We start from the raw sequence: 20,000 nt of genomic DNA on the forward strand, positions 1-20,000 counted from the left end.
CAGGACCAGGTGTGGACCACTTTCACACCACTTTCACACCAGAGTTAAACCACTTTCACACCACATTCAAACCAGAGTTAAACGTCTTTCACACCAGAGTTAAACCACTTTCACACCACTTTCAAATCAGACTGAAACCACTTTCACACCAGAGTTAAACGACTTCCACACCACTTTCACACCAGAGTTAAACCACTTCCACACCATCAGGGAAACCGCTTTTTCACAACCAAGGTGAAACCAGATTAAACCAAATACACATGACTAAATTACTCTCTCCTCTCCTCCCTCTCCTCCCTCTCCTCTCTCTTCTCTCCTCTCTCCTCCTCTCCTCTCTCCTCTACTGTCCTCTTTCCTCTCTCCTCTTTCCTCTCTTCTCTCCTCTGTCATCTCTCCTAACTCCTCCTCTCCTCCTCTCTCCTCTCCTCTTCTCTCCTGTCTCCTCTCTCAGTGCTGTCCAGAGGGAGGAGGAGAAGGTGAATGAGCTGCTGACTCAGTACAGGTGTCCTGGCAGTGTCCCCTCGAACTCAGATCTGTAGGATGACACACACGGGTGCGGGGATAGAAATGGGCGGGACGGAAATATAACGGGTCATATAGGGGCGTGGCCAGAAAAAGGGACCTCGGATAGGGTGCAACTATACAGACTATAAGGAAGGATAACATTGGGTATAAACTTTAAGTTATTAGATAAGAGATACGTTAAGGGTTTAAGTGAGATGGTTAAGTGTAGGTATTAGTCAGAGATGGTTGAGGTATCAGGTTAGGGTAAGAGTTGGCGTAAGGGTTAGAGTTAGGTTTAGGATTAGTGTAAGGGTAATAGGTAGGGTAAGGGTTAGAGTTAGGGTAAGGGTTAGGATAAGGCTAAGGGTTAGGGTTAGGGATTAGGTTATATGTTTGCATCGTTCCATTCTACCAACTGACTGAAGTTGTCTCAGGGTTCAATAATATGATGTGATTTCATATTGTCCACAAGTTATGTGGGTATTTCCTTCTCGTTTCTACATGTATTTGTTGTGTACTTTGATATGAATAAAGATTATGATACAACCACTTTTCCTCTGAAGTCTTTTTTTTAATGGTTTCACATCTGATTTTATTAAATATAACTTAAAATATCTTAATATTATTCAATACACTCTAAGTGTCTTTTGTCGGTTGCTTCTTTCTTCTGGCGGTCACACATGACTGACGGAGTTCTGTCTCCACCCTGTGGTGGTGCATCACTATGAGTCTGGACCTCCACCCAGCGAAGAACATCTCATACACACGGAGGAGGGTCACATCTCATCTGTATTTTAATAATCAAGACGTGACAAAGACGTATTCAACATAATCATTATCAGTAGTAAACAGATATTGGATGTCTGTAACTAACTTTGTAACGTTATTCGCGGACTCTTTTCCCTCAGAGGAGAACCTGTTGGGTTCCTGGAGGAGGTGCAGGCGGGGTCCCACCACCAGGGGGCGCTGGGGTCCAAGGGATTCGGTGGTGTCAGACACGGTGCCCCCCGGACCGACCAGACCAGCCCAGACCCCAGACGGGACAAGCCCAGACCCCATACCCCATTCCCTGTGTCCCGCGGCCCCAGAGCGCACGGACAGCGAGACCATTGATCCCGGGTTGGACTCCAGACTCGGTGTGCTCCCATCGGAGAGAGGACCCCGGAGCTCTTCGACCGGGTCTCCAAGACCCTGCGGTGTGACTTCACTAGGGGGGCTCTGGTCGGAGATATCCCGTGGAATCTTAGGAACCGGAAACAGCGGGCAGTTACTACTTAAGATTATTCTAGAGACACTAAACCCCCACCTGTCACTCCCGGACCACCGATGGGTCCCGCGTCCCCTCAGACCTCCGGCCCGTTTCTCGCGCGCTAGCCGCCATGCTGCTGCTGGCCGTCAGCCTTCTGTGCCTGCTCGCGCTGGGTCCGGTGCAGAACGCGGACGCCCAGGAGAACCCCCCGGTGCGCCCCGTGCGTCATCGCGCACCCCGTGAGGAACGGAGCGGAGGCAGCCGGGGATGGCGTGGACTTCACGCGGGCCTCGGGGAAGGGCCGGCTGCCATGGTAACGAGGGGGGAGGAGAGACGCGGTGGTGTGAAGCCCCCCGGGACAGTTGTCAAACTACATGACGATACACCCTATACCGATCGATATGATCTGATCGATCAGATATTAGAACACCCCACCTGTAGCGACACCAGCACGGCGCGGTGCCGCGTCCGGAGGCGACGCGTAAAGCGCGATGCGCAAAGTGGAAACAGCGCGTCTGGCTCGGACGAGAATCCGGCCCGTCGGAAGCCGCCGCTGCCTCAGCCCATGGGCCAGGTTCAGACGCCGGCCACTGAGGCCGGCGACTACGAAGAGTTCACCCCGCCGGACTTCGGCGACCTGACGCCGCTCGTCCCCGGGGGCCGCCGGCCGAAGTGGAAGCCGGTGACGAACCCCTTCTACCCTCTGAGCGCCGAGGCGTGCGGAGCCTACGCGGTGATGCTGGCCGCGGGGGTCATTTTCTCCACGGGGATCCTCTGCAACGTGGCGCTCATGTGCATCGTGTGCCACAACTACCACATGAGGAGCATCTCCAACGCCCTGCTGGCCAACCTGGCCTTCTGGGACTTCCTAGTGCTCTTCTTCTGCCTGCCGCTCGTCGTCTTCCACCAGCTCACCAAGACCTGGCTGCTGGGGGAGCTGTCCTGCAGGCTGGTCCCCTACCTGGAGGTAGGTCCCTGTCTCCTACTGTCCTCTACTGCAGTGGTTCTCAAACTTTTTATACCACGTACCACAACAGAAAATACTTGTCTCCCCAAGTACCACCATTATGACAGATGTTATCAAATATAACAACATACAGCAGCGTAGGCAGGCGGCCCTCTTCAGTTACGCACATCTCATGCAGGAATCACATTTATTCTTTAAATTAATATTATTCATTGTTAGCTGTTGTCAGCTGTACAAAGTGGTAGAACAGAGACACGGAAACACATACACATACACACACAGCAAGTGAGAACATGATCTCATGGTAAATGTATTCCCATTCGTACTAGTATTTAGATAGTAGCCTGTTGTTTTTAATCGAACGATTTACTGTCACCACTGCTCTACTGTCTTCTCCTGTCCTTTAGAGGAGGAGAGGAGGTAGATGGATGGGAAGGAGAGCGGAGGGGTGGGTTTGGGTGGAAAAAGGTGGAGGAGAGAGGAGGGAGTGGAGGTGGAGAGAGAGGAGGTGGTGGAGGTGGAGAGAGAGGAGGTGGTGGAGGAGAGAGGAGGTGGTGGAGGTGGAGAGAGAGGAGGTGGTGGAGGAGAGAGGAGGTGGTGGAGGGAGGAGGTGTTGGAGAGAGGAGGTTGAGGAGAGAGGAGGTGGTGGAGAGAGGAGTTGGAGGAGAGAGGAGGTGGTGGAGAGAGGAGGTGGAGGGCAGATATCAGACACACTGCCGTCTGGTCTTAACAAACCTCTTCAGATGTACTCTATCTATTCAGGTAGGACCAGCACAGACTAGACATGTTTCCTCCTCCTCTCCTCTCCTCCCCTCTTCTCTCCTCTCCTCCTTTCCTCCTCTCTCCTCTCTCCTCCCCTCCCCTCTCCTCTGTCCTCTCTCCTCTCTGCTCTCCTCTTCTCTGCTCTCCTCTCCTCTCCTTTACAAAGACCTCTGCTCTGTTTCAGCTAAATGACATGTTTAGAGAGAGAGAGAGAGAGAGGGGGGGGGGGGGGAGAGAGAGAGAGGGGTTTGAGTATTCCTATAGCTCTGTGATTGGCTGCTTGGTTTGTACAGGTGTTGATGTGTCTGGCATCACGACTCCAGCACCAGGGTCGTAGGTTAAAATCCTTTGTAGCTCAGTATGTAGAGTAGGACACAAACACTTGTTAGGTTCAACATTATAGAAATATGGGTATACATAATGTCCATATCATATATATATAATGTCATATATATAGAACCTTATATATATGAGAATATAGAAGGGTATATATGTATATTTATATGCATAAATATATATATTTATCACACAGCTAGCCTACAACTAGACAGGCAGCCCAACATACACTTAGTGTCTAGAACATGGAGCCTAAGTTTATGGAAACATCCCATTAGGTGATGTTAACATCACTTAACGGTTCCAACATTCCCTTAGGTTATGGAAACATCCCCTTAGGTTATGTTAATATCCCCTAAGATCATGTAAACATTCCCTAAGGTTATGTAAACCCCCTTAAGGTCATGTAAACATCCCCTAAGGTTGTGTAAACACCCCTAAGCTCATGTAAACATCCCCTTAGATTATGTTAACATCCCCTAAGGTCCTGTAAACATCCCTTATGAAATGTAAACACCCCTAAGGTCATGTAAACATCCCCTAAGGTCATGTTAACATTCCCTTAGATTATGTTAACATCCCCTAAGGTCCTGTAAACATCCCTAATGAAATGTAAACACCCCTAAGGCCATATAAACATCCTCTTAGTTCATGTAAACATCCTTGAGGTCATGTAAACATCCCTACGGTCATGTAAATATCCCTGAGGTAATGTAAACATCCCTACGGTCATGTAAACATCCCTGAGGTAATGTAAACATCCCTACGGTCATGTGCTTGCAGGTGGCATCGCTTGGGGTCACGACCTTCACGCTGTGCGCCCTGTGCATCGACCGGCTGCGCAGCGCGGCCAGCGTGCAGACGTCCTACCAGCCCGTGGAGAATGCCGCCTCCACCGCCGCCAAGCTGGCCGTCATCTGGGTGGGGGCGCTGCTGCTGGCACTGCCCGAGCTGCTGCTCCGCCAGCTGCTGACGGAGGAGGGGCCGGGGGCGGGGCCGGGGGCGGAGCGCTGCGTGGTGCGCGTCTCCACCCGGCTCCCCGACACGCTGTACGTCCTGGGCCTGACCTACGACGGTGCGCGGCTCTGGTGGTGCTTCGGCTGCTACTTCTGCCTGCCCACGCTGTTCACCATCGGCTGCTCGCTGGCCTCCGCCCGCCGCATCCGCCGCGCCCAGGCCGCCGTCGCCCGCGGCAACCACCCCAACCACCGCAACAAGCAGCAGCTGCGGGCGGAGAGCCAGATGAACTGCGCGGTGGTGGCGCTTGCCATCCTGTACGGCTTCTGCTCTGTGCCCGAGAACATCTGCAACGTGCTGAGCGTGTACCTGGCGCCGGGCGTGCCCCCGGCCGCCATGGACGCGCTGCACCTGGTCAGCCAGCTGCTGCTGTTCCTCAAGTCGGCCGCCACGCCCGTGCTGGTGTTCTCACTGTGCCGGCCGTTCCGCCGGGCGTTCGGCGAATGCTGCTGCTGCTGCTGGGACCAGTGCTCCGACGCCGGCTCCGACCCCGCCCCCGCCAGAGAGGACCCCGCCCCCGGCGATGACCATGCCCGCCACCGCGTCGACGCCCCCGCCACTCAGCTGGAGCTCTTGCCGCTGCGTCGTCCCCCCCACCACCAGCCCGCCGCCGCCAAGCGCTACACGGCCGCGGACATGCACTGCTGAGGTCACTGGGCCAGAGGTCAAAGGTCAGACTGAGGGTCGTGGGGCGATGCGGGGAGATGATGCCGCGTTGTCAGCAGGCTGAGACCGCCGCCCTGGGTCTGTAGGCGCGGGCCCCTCGGGGGCCCTGATGCCCATCCCCCTCTGAGCACGCGTCCGTACGTCCTGCGTCCGTGCGGCCGCATGTACAAGCGTCCTGTTCAGTCGTACGGTAGTTGGTGTTTGTTTGTACCTTCGTTCTCTGTGCTCTTAGATGAACAAACACTTGATAGCATAGATTCCACTGACGATTCCAGAGTTTATCAGTAATGTGGTATTCACTCACCAGTGTTAAGACTCAGAATTTGCACATTTATTTTGGTAAGATTTTATTTCAGATGATGTTTCTATTGAACTTATTGTTAATGTCTGCACATGTGTGATTGATGATGTAGCGTGTGTCTCTCTGTGAGTCTGTTGTTGTGTTTGATATTTAAAGAGAGATACGAGAAGTTATTTTAGTGAGTTACTGTCACTTTAATAAATAAATAAACAGATGAGTTTCCAGTGAACGTTAAAGATTTGATTAAAGGTTAAAGGTCACGTGATCAGCGGTCACTGGCTCATGGGGGGTTCAGGACGAGTGACCAGGGGCACTTAGTTTTGTGTTTATCATATATAGTATTATAATATGTATTACATTAAATATTGTATTATTATATTATGTTGTTATTGTTTTATGTTATTATATGCATTATATGTGCATTATATTATATATTCTATTCATGATATTATATTATTATATATAATGAATGGTGAAAAAATATTTTTCCGCCACTCTTGGATTCCGTTTGTTTTAGATCGTCAAACGCAGCTGTTATCCGATTGGATAAACTAAGCTATGATATGATTGGAAGTCTTTCATGAGGTTCGGTCGAGGTGGAGAAGGGTTTGTCACAACGTTGTTGACCAAACCAGGGTTTGGTCAACGCCAGGTTGGGCTCAGCGGCGTCTCTCTCAAAGGGTCGTGTTCTGTGGCCTGATTGGTCGATGAGTATGTGGAGTTAACTTCTCCCAACTAAATATAGTGACGACTACATGCTGTCACACACATCCACCCGACAACACACGGAATTATTATGCAATTGTAATAATTCCATATTATCCCGAATAATTATGGAATTATTCGGGATTCCAGTATGGAGTGGTAGTTCTTTGTTCTACCAGCTCATTAATTCATAACTGATGACCATAGCACCTCATGAATATCCATATCTCATTATCATAATCTCTCCAGATGTCTTCAACAGAACTATCTCTGTTTTAGCAGATCAACATCGGTCTGTTTCCCCCCCCCCACCTCCTCCCCACGTCAATCTATGGCTGTGCTAACCTTTTCTAGCTAACTAGTTAGCCTTTTATCCAGTTAGCAATCCTGCTATCCAGTGAGGTGCTAACCAGTTAGCCTGATATCCAGTTACCCTATTAGCCAGTTCACCTGCTATGCAGGGAGCCTGTTGGCCAAATAATCCGCTATCTAGTTCACCTGCTATCCGGCTCTGTATAATGATGCTAGTCTGCTAGCTCTAGCTCTGTTTAATAATGCTAGCTGTCGCTCTGTATAATAATGCTAGCCTGCTAGCTGTAGCTCAGTATAATAATGCTAGCCTGCTAGCTGTCGCTTTGTCTATTAATGCTAGCCTGCTGGTTGTATCTCTGTATAACAATTCTAGCCTGCTTGCTGTAGCTCTGTATAATAATGCTAGCCTGCTCCTCCAGCTCTGTATAATAATGCTAGCCTGCTGGCTGTAGCTCTGTATAATAATGCTAGCCTGCTAACTGTAGCTCTGTATAATAATGCTAGCCTGCTGGCTGTAGCTCTGTATAATAATGCTGTCAGGGGGATAAGGGCTGTATTGTCTCTACTCAGCCCTTTGTTTAAATCGTCAAGCGTTTCTAGGTCATCGCCTGGGATCCAACCCCCCCACTAAACCCTGGACCCCTTCCCCCCCCATTACCCTGTTCTTGTCTCATTTAACCCCCCCCCCCATTACCCTGTTCTTGTCTCCTTTAAGGCCCCCCTCCCCTTGGTTGATCTACAGTCTGGTTGATATCAGAGGACTGAATGAAAGAGTTCCTACAACATGGAATGTGACCATGTCTAAAGCAAGGCACCAACACGGCCACGGTGAGGGGTTCTATTCCCACTATGAGAATAATTCTCCCTCTCCTCCCTCTCCCTCTCCCCCCCCCCCCCCCCCCTCCCTCCATCACTCCCCCCCCCCCCCCCCCACCCTGATGTTTCCAGGCTGACAGCCTAACCAGATCCACAACAGACAGCACATTGTTCTGCCGGAGAGGAGGAAAGGAGTGAGAGAGAGGGGGAGGAGGACGGGGGAGAGAAAGAAAACCTATTTTCACACCAGCTCTCTCCTCCGTTCTCACACTGGCTCTTTTGTTTCTACCGTCATGGCCTCCATCTTTAAAGCATTTCTATGAACTTACAACCAAGTTGAATAAACAGTTCAAATGTACAGCAAAGAACGTTCCTGAAGACTTTATCTAGAAGGGTCCACGATCCATATCTTCTTCAGAACAACACCAGCAAGTTGTGGTGCGTTGTGGTGTGTGGCTGATGTTGTGGTGCCTTGTGGTGTATTGTTGTATGTTGTGGTGCGTTGTGGTGCGTGAGTGTGTTTATTGTGGTTCTGTGGTGTGTTGTGGTGCGTTGTGGTGTATTGTTGTATGTTGTGGTGCGTTGTGGTGTGTTGTGGTGTATTGTGGCGCATTGTGGTGCGTTGTGGTGTATTATGTATGTTGTGGTGCGTTGTGGTGCATTGGTGTGTTGTTGTGGTTCTGTGGTGTGTTGCGGTGCGTTGCGGTGTGTTGTGGTTCTGTGGTGTGTTGTGGTGCGACCCAACACAACACAACAACAGCTCTCCACCGTTTAATTCCCTCATTGAAGCGCTCTTTGTTCTGCTCTGGAACATCCATTCATGTTCAGCTGAAGAGTCCTACGACCTGGAATGTGCCCCAGTATAGCTGCTGGGGCAAGGCATGAACGCTGCCAGGGTGATGGGTTCCATTCCCAGTGCTGGAGCAAGGCATGAACGCTGCCAGGGTGATGGGTTCCATTCCCAGTGCTGGAGCAAGGCATGAACGCTGCCAGGGTGATGGGTTCCATTCCCAGTGCTGGAGCAAGGCATGAGCGCTCCGAGTGTGAGGGGTTCCATTCCCATCAGATAAGAGCTGCTGTACTGATTGAGACCGGGTACACCCGCTGCCCTACATGTTTTAATCACCCTGAAACAACAATTAACTAACGAGGTGGCCCTAACGAGGTGGTCCTAATGAGGTGGCCCTAACGAGGTGGCCCTAACATGGAGGCCCTTATGAAGTGGCCAGAGGTGGCCCTTATGAAGTGGCCTAAACAAGGAGGTAATGTAGTGAGCAATTATCTATATTATATCAATAAAAGAAGATTGTATTGTGTCATTGTGCATGTTGATGTGGTTGTGTTCTGTGTATATTGTGTGAGGGTTGACTGTTGGGTTGTTCATTAGATTATCAGGACCCACATCCTGGGTGACCCGCACTGCATCATGGGAAATTAAATTACACAGACGTTGAGATGACTCTGAAACACACACACACACACACACAAACATACACACACACACACACACACACACACACACACACACACACACACACACACACACACACACTCAATGAGGAAACTCCTGACTATAGGAATAAAAAAAATTATAACCAGGATTACTTTCAATTTCATATTTTTATTTTATACATAATTTATATATAATAATATATAATATATTAAACATAACGCGCCGAACAAACGCAGACACAATTATCTGAATTGTATTTAACTAATAAATAAACCGACTCAACCAAACCTGGTTATTGTCGCCATCTGGTGGCTGATATGGGAATCGATTATTTAACTGGAAGCGATCATCAATCAGCATCAAACATCGACCAAGTTACTAAAAACAACCGGAACTAAGCTTTAGGAATAACAACACAGGGATATAAACATTTATTAATCATGTTTGTTCCAAGTGCGATTTTATTGGCATTTATATTTACAGGCCATCTATTAGTTCATAGTAGGTCATCTATTGATTCATCAGAGCGGTAAAATAGGTGATAGTAATATTAATGCTATTGAAGGTATTTAACTTTGTGTCTCTTTGACTACAGACAAGGAACCTAAAGAAACTCAGAATGGAAGACGCCTGAAGCCATCAGCCGGGAAATAGCCACGCCCCTCTCATCTCGAGATCAGAAAGGAGGCGTGGCTATAATTCCCCTTCATCAAACATTTGGCATCCCTCCCTGTGCAATAAGCAGGCTAATCTCAGTGATTTATTGCGTGATAAAATAATGTCCCACAGCGCAGTGTGTTCTTATTCTTGCACAAGTTAAGATATAATAACATGCAGCACTTATACATATATGTTTTTGTGTGTGTATGCGTGTGTATACGTGTGTTTGTGTGTGTGTGTGTGTGTGTGTTTGTGTGTGTGTGTGTGTGTGTGTGTGTGTGTTTGTATGTGATTTATTGCGTGATTAAAGAATGCTACATAAGAAAGTTTGTGCAAATTCTTGCACAAGTTAAGACATAAGAGCGTGCAGCACTGCAGCAGCAGACAATAGGGTGAGCCGGTGGCGCACAGACGGCAGCACCTCGCAGCGGCCGACGGCGGTGACCTCCTCCATGATGATGTTGAAGCTGATTGGTTGGTAGCAGGGCTCGGCGGAGTAGCACAGGCAGCGGAAGCCCTCGCCATACCACGTGACGTCCTGCTGGCTCGGCCCCCCTGTCACGGCCAGCGGGGCGCCGGGTCGGGGCCGCCGGATGGAGAAGCGGCGGGGGTCTAGGTGGAGGTAGGTGTCGCTGTCCCAGTGCCGCCGCACGCAGCGCCCCGCCCCCCCGCACAGCGCCCAGCTGCAGTGGCGCGCCGCCGTGGACACGTTGAGGATGTAGGGGTTCATGACGTCATTCAGGTGGAGCATGGCGTCTACGCAGGAGTCCTGGGGGGGGGGGGGGAACGCCTCGGGTTGTGATCTGGATGCTCTGGATCTGTTCCTAATCTAAATTGAGATGTCTATGTGTGTGTGTGTGTGTGTGTGTGTGTGTATGTGTGTATACATGTGTGTCTGTACGTGTGTGTACGTGTGTGTATACATGTGTTTGTGTGTTTGTATTTGTGTTTGTGTGTGTGTGTGTACATGTGTGTGCATTTGAGTGTGTGTGTGTACATGTGTGTGTGTGTGTGTGTACATGTGTGTGTATTTGTATTTGTGTGTGTGTATACGTGTGTATATGTGTGTGTTTGTACCTCATCCTGTGAAACTTGCATGTCTCCCCAGGAGACGACGCCAGCGGCCCCGAGAGCGGCTGCCTCTCCGATGGTGTTGACCAGGTCGTCCTGGCAACCACACACACTCAGAATCAGATTCAACCACACACACACTCATGCAGCATCATATAGACAATAATATACAAGATGAACCAGGGTATCTTAAACTATGGGTCTCGTCAGCCCGCTGTTAAGTTATTGGATAGGGGTCATAAGCTGGCTGATAATTGGCTAGTGATCATGGCTGTTCTGTTATGAGCTAGCGTTCCCCAGGTAGCGTAGCTCCGGCTCCGGCGGCGCCCACCTCTGACATGTACGTATCCACGCTGTCCTTGAAGACCGGCCGGATGTAGGCGTAGATGGGGGTTGAGAAGGCGGGGTCGGCCAGGAGGGACACCCGGACCGCCTCCTGGATGCGGTGGCGGACGAAGCGTCGCGCCTGCGGCTTCCCGCGCAGCGCCAGCTCCAGGTAGATGGAGGGGTAGAGGGCGGTGGACTCCCGCCACAGCCACAGCAGCGCGTCGTTCCTGCGCTGCTCCAGCTCCGGACACGCGCCCCCGTAGCCCTCCATGTCCTGGTTGTAGTCGTAGTTGTAGCAGTCGGGGTACAGGTAGTACCCCCACAGCCGGCCGCCCCGCAGCCGCTTCCCGATCAGCAGCGAGCGCAGGAAGTACTTCCTGGCGCCGCGTTCAAACAGCAGCCTGGCGCGGGCCTCCACCTGCTCCTCGCTGAGGGCGGGGTTCTTCAGCCGCACCGTCTCCATGGAGAGCTCCCGGTAGATGTCCTTGGCGCCCCAGTTGCGGACCCACTGTGGCCGCCACTCCTCGAAGTCCAGCACGGCCAGGCCGGGCCGCGGGTCGGGCATGTAGAACAGGATGTCCTCCTGGGCCTCCGCGCGGTGGTCGTCCAGGTCCACCAGCTGGGGCAGCCCCTCCTCCAGCACCTCCCCGGTGTCCTCGTCCACGAAGGGGAAGAGGCCGAAGCGGTCGGTGTAGAAGATGGACACACTCTGGTTGGTGACGTCCTTCAGGGTGCTGCTCACCTCCTGGAAGTGGGAGAGGTCGAGGGTCACGGCGTAGCGTGCCGCGCAGAGCTCGGTGGGGGCGTTCCACAGGAACAGGAAGGGGTGCCCGGGCTGGAGAGGGGGGAGGGTACGGGGGTCGGACCGGCCCCCAACCAGCAGGGACGCCGCCGCCAACAGGAAGTGAATGAGATGCTGCTTCCTGTAGAACTGCATGTCAAGATGGCGTCTGTCGTTTTTTTGAAAGATTGAGAATTATTTTTAATTGATTTATAATTGCAGATATATATCTACTATATGAAATGTTTCAATTATAATGTATATTATTAATGTATATGTTATTATATAATGTATATCATAAAAAGGAATAAATAAATCCCTTGCAGTGTTTAAAAATGCTTGATAAAAAAAATGGACAGGAAAATAAACGACGTAACGAAGTAAATGATTAACTCCCATATGTTTCGGGTCGGTGCACTAAATCCTAAACTGAATAAATACGAGCACACTTTACACAGTGATCAAGACTAGGACACCGAGCAGGGTGACCCTGACCCCGTTAATGGGTCCACACCCCTCGAAGCTCACATAAACATTTTACGTTCCACTTAAAACCCGCTCGTAAGTTCAGCCTGGAGAAATGTAAACCATGAACATGACAGCGACTTACTTGACGGGTCCCATAAACTTTGTGTGCTGAGGTTTCTTGGTTCAAACCAGTCGTACGATGATGTCTGTGTCTGCCTTCGCTCTGAAAGCTGCAGAAGTGTCTTCAAACGACTCCCTCTGGGAGAGTCTCTGGCTCCAGCCCGGAGAGTGCACCTGTGGGAACTTGTTTCAGGGAAGGTTCTGTGTTCCTGTGCCCCAGGGTCGGGCTTCCTGTCGTCATCCTCTCCTTTTGGTTCTATTATACCGTGTTCTTGACTCATTCTGCACCTCTTTGTTTAGACAAGTCGTGGAGACAGGGTCTAGAAGTTGGGGAGAGCAGGTCTAACAGGTGTCTGGACCAGGTCTAAGAGCTGTCTGGACCAGGTCTAAGAGGTGTCTGAACCAGGTCTAACAGGTGTCTGGACCAGGTCTAAGAGCTGTCTGAACCAGGTCTAAGAGGTGTCTGGACCAGGTCTGAGAGGTGTCTGAACCAGGTCTAAGAGGTGTCTGAACCAGGTCTAAGAGGTGTCTGAACCAGGTCTTAGAGGTGTCCGGACCAGTTCTAAAAAGTTAAAATTCTAAAAGTTCAAAGGTCGAAGTGCCAGACCGAGGTTGTGCTAGTGCTTGTGTATCTGGCCCAACATGCCAGGAATGTGTGTTTTATGTTTGTAAACTGATATCCTGTTGGGAAATGAAGTGGTTGCCTTAGTAACTCCTGACTTCAAGTCTGTCTATGCAGGACGTTTGCAGGAGTCTGATGGTGTTAGTGAGGTGTGGTGTAGACCAGGGTGAGCAGGTCCCAGCAGGTGACCTGGGGTCAGCTGACCCTCCCTCTCACACTGGAGACACACTCACCAAAGGCCACCCTCCTCTTCACCTGACACCTGCCCCTGCTGCTGAAGTATGGCATCTGTTACTTAATGCAAGCAACCGTTTTAATCTCGTGTGCGTTGAATACATTCGTGTGTTAATGCTTGTAATGTAATGTGTGCTTAAGGGTCTTCATTTATTCATGTATACGGGGTATTTTATGGATAATGTGTGTTTGGTGTGTTTATTTATTTATTACACATACGGTGAATTGCAATTTAATATGAAATCATTACCATTATATATATATATATATATATATATATATATATATATAGTGAATATATATAGTGAAGATATTACGTTACATCACATTTAAACAGTGGCGTTTGCGGGTTTATTTTAGGAATAATGCCCAAAAATATATATATTATAATATAGGAAAATTTATTTCATGTTATTTGTGTGATTGTTAATGTGATTGATCAAGTGTAACGGCAGTATAGGGCGATCTGTGATTGGCTGAACTTATGCGGTAGACCGTTTCTACCAGCGTGAGACGGCGAGTGTGGAAAAAAATCATAAAAAAAGGGAGCGATATAATGACGCGCAAAATAACGACTACTGGTTATTTAATCAATTCAACAGCTTATGTTTATATGTATCAGTTTATTTGCCGAATTATGTTTTTCCAGAAAGCCGGTGAGTTTCTAGATTTCTGCTGTAGTCTTTTGAGCGTCCCTCTGATTTGCTGCAGTCTTTTGAGCGGCCCTCTGATTGGCTGTAGTCTTTTGAGCGCCGCTTGTTCGTGGTCATTTTCCGATTTCAATGGCTGTGTCACACCAAATTTGTACCGGGTGCCAAATTTGTACCGGGTACGTAATCCATACGTAATCCATTCCAAACCTGCCTGGCAACAGATGATCGCGGACGATCGCGTCGATTGACGTAGGAAGGTTCAAGAACATTCGCGAAGTCGTTCATTGAGTTCAAGAACATTCGCGAAGTCGCTCATTGAGCGCGACAAGACAGATAGCCCTAACTTTACAAATTACATTTATTAGCGTTCCTAACTTTATATTTGTATTGCATTTAATTGTTTAATCGAATTTAGCTAGTAACCTCTGTGTTTAATGTGTAGTAAACCGAGTGTTTAACCGCGAATGTTCTTGACGCTACTGCTACTGCTGGGTTTCCGATGGACCGCCGCACGAGATAGCTGGTGTGACCACGCGGGTTGGCTGACAGGGCTCGGGCGAAGGAAATCACGCGACAAGCAGTGAGGAGCGCCTTTGTCCTTTCCACGGACTTCCTCAGGACTTCCACGGACTTCCTCAGGACTTTCACGGACTTCCACGAACTTCCTCAGGACTTTGACGGACTTCCACGGACTTTCCCAGTACTCTCACGGACTTCCACGAACCTTCAAGGACGCCCATCGCGTTTTACCTGGACGTGTGAGTAGCCGACCGAGTTCTCTTGGCTTGTAGGAGCCAAGAGGACTATTCATCAACAGGCCTGCAACGGGGTTTTCTTTTGTAAAGGATTGTTTTATTTTGTTTATTTTATGTGCTGGCTTAGTTAGTAATGTTAATTACTTGTAGCCTGTATGGTCCGATATGGGATCTGTGACATGCACTTATATTGTTCTCAAATAAGTAAACGTTTTAACTACTTACCCTTTTGTTGGTTGGCTTACTAAATACGTGTAGTGTGGATATTGTGTGTGTTTAGTGGTTAATATTTGTGGGGTTGGTGCTGGTGTTATATGGTTAGCATAATATAGGAAATCAAACCTAATAATTTAAGATTGATTGAAGAACCTAGGGCCCTGCCCTCTTTATTATAGGGGTAAAAGGGCTACATAGATATTTACTGTTTATGATAAATACATAAAGGAATGTATTTATTTACTCATAATGTATTGTAATCTTCGTTTAGGACTGGAGTTCTGGAACGGGTTGACGTCAGCCCTGCAGAGGAACTCTTTACTCCTTCCCTGCTACTAAAGAAATCAGTCCTTAAAGACACTTTTATTTCACAGGGCCTTTCATGCTTGACGAAATGTTATTTATGATGTTTGTTTATGACACGATGTGATTTATGACGTATGTTTTAAAGGTGAAGAGGCTGTGTAAAACTGATGAATTTAATGTGAGGTCTTCAAAGCAGAATCAAAACAAGAGACTTAAAATATAAAACTTCTTTATTTGTAGTGCATCAACATTCACGTTTCCACCCATTGCCTCATCTCCATGCTGCTTCTGTTTGTGATGCGGGACTGGACTCCTCACTGGTCTAAAGCTGCTCTCCAAACTCTGTACTGCACTGCATTGCGTAGGTAATAATAGGTAGCTCATTATAGGAAGGTTGCTATGTTGTTGAAGCGGGTAATATAGAGAGTTATAAAGAGAGCCCACGAAAGAGCAGGAGACAGAAAAAACTTTCTCACTCCCTCCCTCTCTCGGGGGGCATTCCACAACACAGTCACTCCAGTTCTCAGGTGAGGTAGGACTTTGGGTGAGTATTGACACTGTAAGGCGGCGCGGTCACACGGGTGTCCGCCACGCCTCCAGTACTAGGAAGGAAGATGACACTGGGATAAAGACATGACAGATATAAAACATTGTCCCTTTTTAAACATTTGATGCTTCTATAATCAACTAAATATCATGAACTTATACATTCGATAAACAAACAACATAATTTGGTGGCATTGAAAGATTTTTGCTTTCAATCTGTGTTGAATAGTTTTGCTAATGTCTGAGATATTCAGATTGTCTCATAAAAGCAGCAGTATATAAAACAAGTGCTTTAGACCACCCTGGTACCTCAGATATGAACCATCTGTCCATGTTGAGCCTCTCAAGTTTCTCAGTCTCTGATTAGTCTCTCAGTCTCTGGTTAGTCTCTCAGTCTCTGGTTTGTCTCTGGTTAGTCTCTCACTCTCTGGTTTGTCTCTGGTTAGTCTCTCACTCTCTGGTTAGTCTCTCAGTCTCTGGTTAGTCTCTGTTTAGTCTCTCAGTCTCTGGTTAGTCTCTCAGTCTCTGGTTAGTCTCTCAATCTCTGGTTAGTCTCTGTTTAGTCTCTCACTCTCTGGTTAGTCTCAGTCTCTGGTTAGTCTCTCAGTCTCTGGTTAATCACTCAGTCTGATTAGTCTCTCAGTCTCTGGTTAGTCTCTAGTTAGTCTCTCAGTCTCTGGTTATTCTCTCAGTCTGGTTAGTCTCTCAGTCTCTGGTTAGTCTCTCAGTCTCTGATTAGTCTCTCAGTCTTTGGTTAGTCTCTAGTTAGTCTCTCAGTCTCTGGTTAGTCTCTCAGTCTCTGGTTAGTCTCTGTTTAGTCTCTCAGTCTCTGGTTAGTCTCTTAGTCTCTGCTTAGTCTCTGTTTAGTCTCTCAGTCTCTGGAGTCTGTTTCTAAAGGTTTCTCCACGTTGGCTCCTCTACAGTGATTGTTCTTGGTCTCCGTCGTGACGTGCAAGGTGGTCACGCCTCACAGCGCTATCCAGACTAACGCCAGGTGAACCAGGAGGAGCCATAGAGTCAAGCCAAGATGGCTGCATGTGGGAGGGGCCAGGCTTTCCTCCTCGCACTGCTCCGCCTCCCAGTCCAACCGCCGCCTCTCCTCCTCTGTGACCTCTTGCTCCCTCTTCCTCTCCTCCTTCTCTTCCCCCTCGTCCAGGAGGTTCAGGCTGTCGCAGCGGGCCCCAGCGTTGCCCTGGTAGCAGTGGCAGCGGAAGCGCTTGGCGAGCAGTGCCAGGTCATGTGACGACGGCGAGCCCGTGGCGACGAAGCCTCCGTCGGCTGCGGGGTGGAGGGCATAGCTGAGGGGGCTTAGATGGAGATAGTGGCGGGCCAGGGGGTCGCGGCGCACACAGCGCCCGTTGCTCTGACACAGGATGTCACTGCAGACCTGGGCGGCGTGCGTCACGTTGGCGATGTAGCGCCCCAGGCGCGTGCTCACGAAGGAGGTCACCTTGGAGCAGTTGAACTGAGGACACAGAGAACCAGACTCAGTACGGCAACAACGGCAACATAACCCTTAACCTTAACTCAAACCCAACTCAACCCCAACACAACTCTAACACAATCCCAACACAACCCTTATACAACGCCAACACAACTCTAACACAACCCCAACACAACCCTAACTCAACCTTAACTCCACCCCAACACAACCCTTATACAACCCCAACACAACTCTAACACAACACAAACACAAACCTAACTTAACCCCAACACAACCCTTATACAATCCAAACAACTCTAACACACCCTTAACTCAACCCTAACACAACCTTAACACAACCCCAACACAATCCTAACTCAAACCCAACACAACCCCAACAGAACCCCACCTCAACCCCAACACAACTCTAACTAAACCCCAACACAACCCTAACTCAACACAAACACAACCCCAAAACAACTCCAACACAAACCCAACATAACTCTTAACTCAACTCTAACACAACCCCAACACAACTCAAAGACAACCCCGACACAACTCTAACTCAACCCCAACACAACTCTAACTCAACCCCAACACAATCCTAACTCAACCTTTACTCTAACCCCTAACTCAACCCTGACATAACCCCAGCTCTATTTCTGGACTGGAGTTAGTGCAGAGTGATGTCACTTGGCAGTATCTCAGCCAATCACTGCACGGCGTTGCAGTGTGCGTACCTTGGAGGAGGTGAGGTTCAGGTCGCCCCAGATGACAAAGCCTGCGGCCCCCAGGGCGGCGCTCTCCCCCACGGTGTGGATTAGGTCTCTCTGCGGAGGAAACACTGTGAGCCGGCTATACCTTGTGTGTCCACAAGGGGGCGCCATGGACTAGATATACAGTACATCTGGCAAAAGGCTCACTGGATGATTCCTTTGCTTATAGTGACAGAGTTCACTATCTGAATTAAGAGCTTATAGCCTTGTTGAGTCAAGTCTAAACTAAACACTAAAACCACAAAACCAATTTTGAAGTGTATTACTGGGCCTGTCCTCTAGAGCGTGCTGCAAGCTGTGCAGCTAGATGTAAGAGTAACGTTCTGTACTGCATGGTGCACCGCTGGGTGCACAGATCCTGACAGCTACTGAAGGACTACTCGGATGGATCTGTGTGTGGATACATCTTAATAATATGGTGGTCATGAGCCGGTGCTTATGACATCACTCACGTTGGTGAGGAAGGCGAGGGCGTCGTCGCGGTAACCCAGCCTCAGGTACACGTAGGTGGGCAGCTCGTAGTCCAGGGAGGTGAGGCCGGCCACACGCAGCGCCTCGCGGATGCGGTGGTTGGAGAAGTGGAGGTTGCTCATGCTGTTGCTCTGGCTCTTCCTGATGGCCACGGAGGGGAAGAGCGCTGTGCTGCTGTTCCACAGCCACTGCAGCTCGTCGTTGCGCTGCCTCTCGGGCAGCGGGCAGCGGCCCGCGTAGTCGTCCTGCAGCACGTTGTAGTTGTGGCAGTCGGGGTAGAGGTAGAAGCCCCACAGGGCCTGGGGCCGCAGGCTCAGCCCCAGCTGGACTGTCGTCTGCATGAACGCCCGCGCCCGTTTCTCAAAGCGTTTCCGCGCTAGCTCCTCCACCTGCGCCGCCGTGGCGTTGGCGTACTCCTCGGCCACCAGCTCCCGCGACCGCCGGCGGTACACGTCCTTGCGGTGCCAGTTGCGGCTCCACTGGGGCCGCCAGTACTCCCAGTCGATGACGGCCAGGCCCCGGAAGTCCTCGGCGGGCAGGAAGTGCAGGATGTCCCGCCGGGCCTGCAGGAGGTGCAGGTCCAGGCTGCAGTTCTGCGGAAGGCCTCCCTGCACGGCCGCACCCTGCTCGGTGTAGTAGGGGTAGCGGCCCAGGCGGTTGGCGTAGAAGATGGTGACGCTCTGGCCGGTGTGGGAGCGCCGGGGGCTGCCGTGGATGTGGAAGAGGTGCTCGATGTCGGGGCTGATGTTGTACTTGCCGGCGCACACGTCCAGGGGGGCGTTCCACGCGGAGATGAAGGGCTTGCGGCCGAGCAGCGGCAGTTTGGCGGGCTTCTCGGCGGAGGAGACGTGGAGGAGGAGGAGGAGCCAGGAGCAGCCCAGGACCCACACCACAGGGGCCCAACCGGGCCCTGCTACAGCCATCGGGAGACCAGGGTCAGGATCTGGCCTTCATCCTGGGGGGGTGAGAGGAGAGGGAGTTTGAGAGATGCCGGGAGGCAGAGGAGAGGCAGGCTGAAGGTGATTCAGATTCAGAAAGGGAGAGAGAGAGAGAGAGAGAAATGTAACAATGGATGGCAGTCATTGCCTATGGCCCTCGTCAGAGTCCACTGAGGTCACCCAGGATCTCCCACATACATCGGCTGTTCATCGTAGTCCACTCAGAGGATGAAAGACCCTCCTCGAGGGTGGAGGAGGCTGTGGACCCTCCCAGTCCACTCAGCGTTAAGAACTCACTCGGTGGAATATTGTGGAATGCTCCAAAACCAGAGAATCGTTCCAGTCCTCTCGTTATATGGGAGGTAGTGGCTGGTTTTATGAGTATATGACTGGAGGGAGAGACCCCTGAAGTTTCCCTAGGGTCGGGATCTAGGAAAAACCAACAATGGCTTTCATCTGTTGCCATTTTCCAATGATACTTCAACACTAGCGGTTATTTGCCGCCTAAAGCCTACACGATTCACTGGAAGTATTTAGAATAGCAA

At 50.0% G+C, this 20,000-nt stretch overlaps 2 protein-coding genes across 2 annotated transcripts in view; both read right to left on the bottom strand.

Moving 5' to 3' along the window:
- Nucleotides 1-10,097: 10,097 nt before the first annotated feature.
- LOC307080666 (hyaluronidase-5-like) lies at nucleotides 10,098-12,610 on the bottom strand (the record flags this gene model as incomplete). The annotated part of the gene is made up of 4 exons (XM_079743478.1): nucleotides 12,538-12,610; nucleotides 11,151-12,096; nucleotides 10,826-10,915; nucleotides 10,098-10,517 (listed from the first exon to the last, which is right to left on the bottom strand). Exons 1-4 carry the CDS (start codon nucleotides 12,549-12,551, stop codon nucleotides 10,098-10,100), a joined length of 1,470 nt encoding a protein of 489 aa, XP_079599604.1. The 5' UTR covers nucleotides 12,552-12,610.
- Nucleotides 12,611-15,592: 2,982 nt separating this feature from the next.
- LOC307080174 (uncharacterized protein) overlaps nucleotides 15,593-20,000 on the bottom strand; it is a gene marked incomplete at its 5' end in the record, with an annotated part of 14,504 nt that continues 10,096 nt past the window's right edge. Inside the window, 3 exons of the mRNA XM_079742806.1 lie at nucleotides 15,593-17,312; nucleotides 18,011-18,100; nucleotides 18,499-19,465. Coding sequence (XP_079598932.1) covers nucleotides 16,815-17,312; nucleotides 18,011-18,100; nucleotides 18,499-19,465 — 1,555 coding nt within the window. The 3' untranslated portion in view covers nucleotides 15,593-16,814. The remainder of the gene's footprint in view (nucleotides 17,313-18,010; nucleotides 18,101-18,498; nucleotides 19,466-20,000) is intronic.

This window comes from Pollachius pollachius (genome assembly GCF_949987615.1).
Source record: "Pollachius pollachius genome assembly, chromosome: 9".
NCBI classification, from domain to species: Eukaryota; Metazoa; Chordata; class Actinopteri; order Gadiformes; family Gadidae; genus Pollachius; species Pollachius pollachius.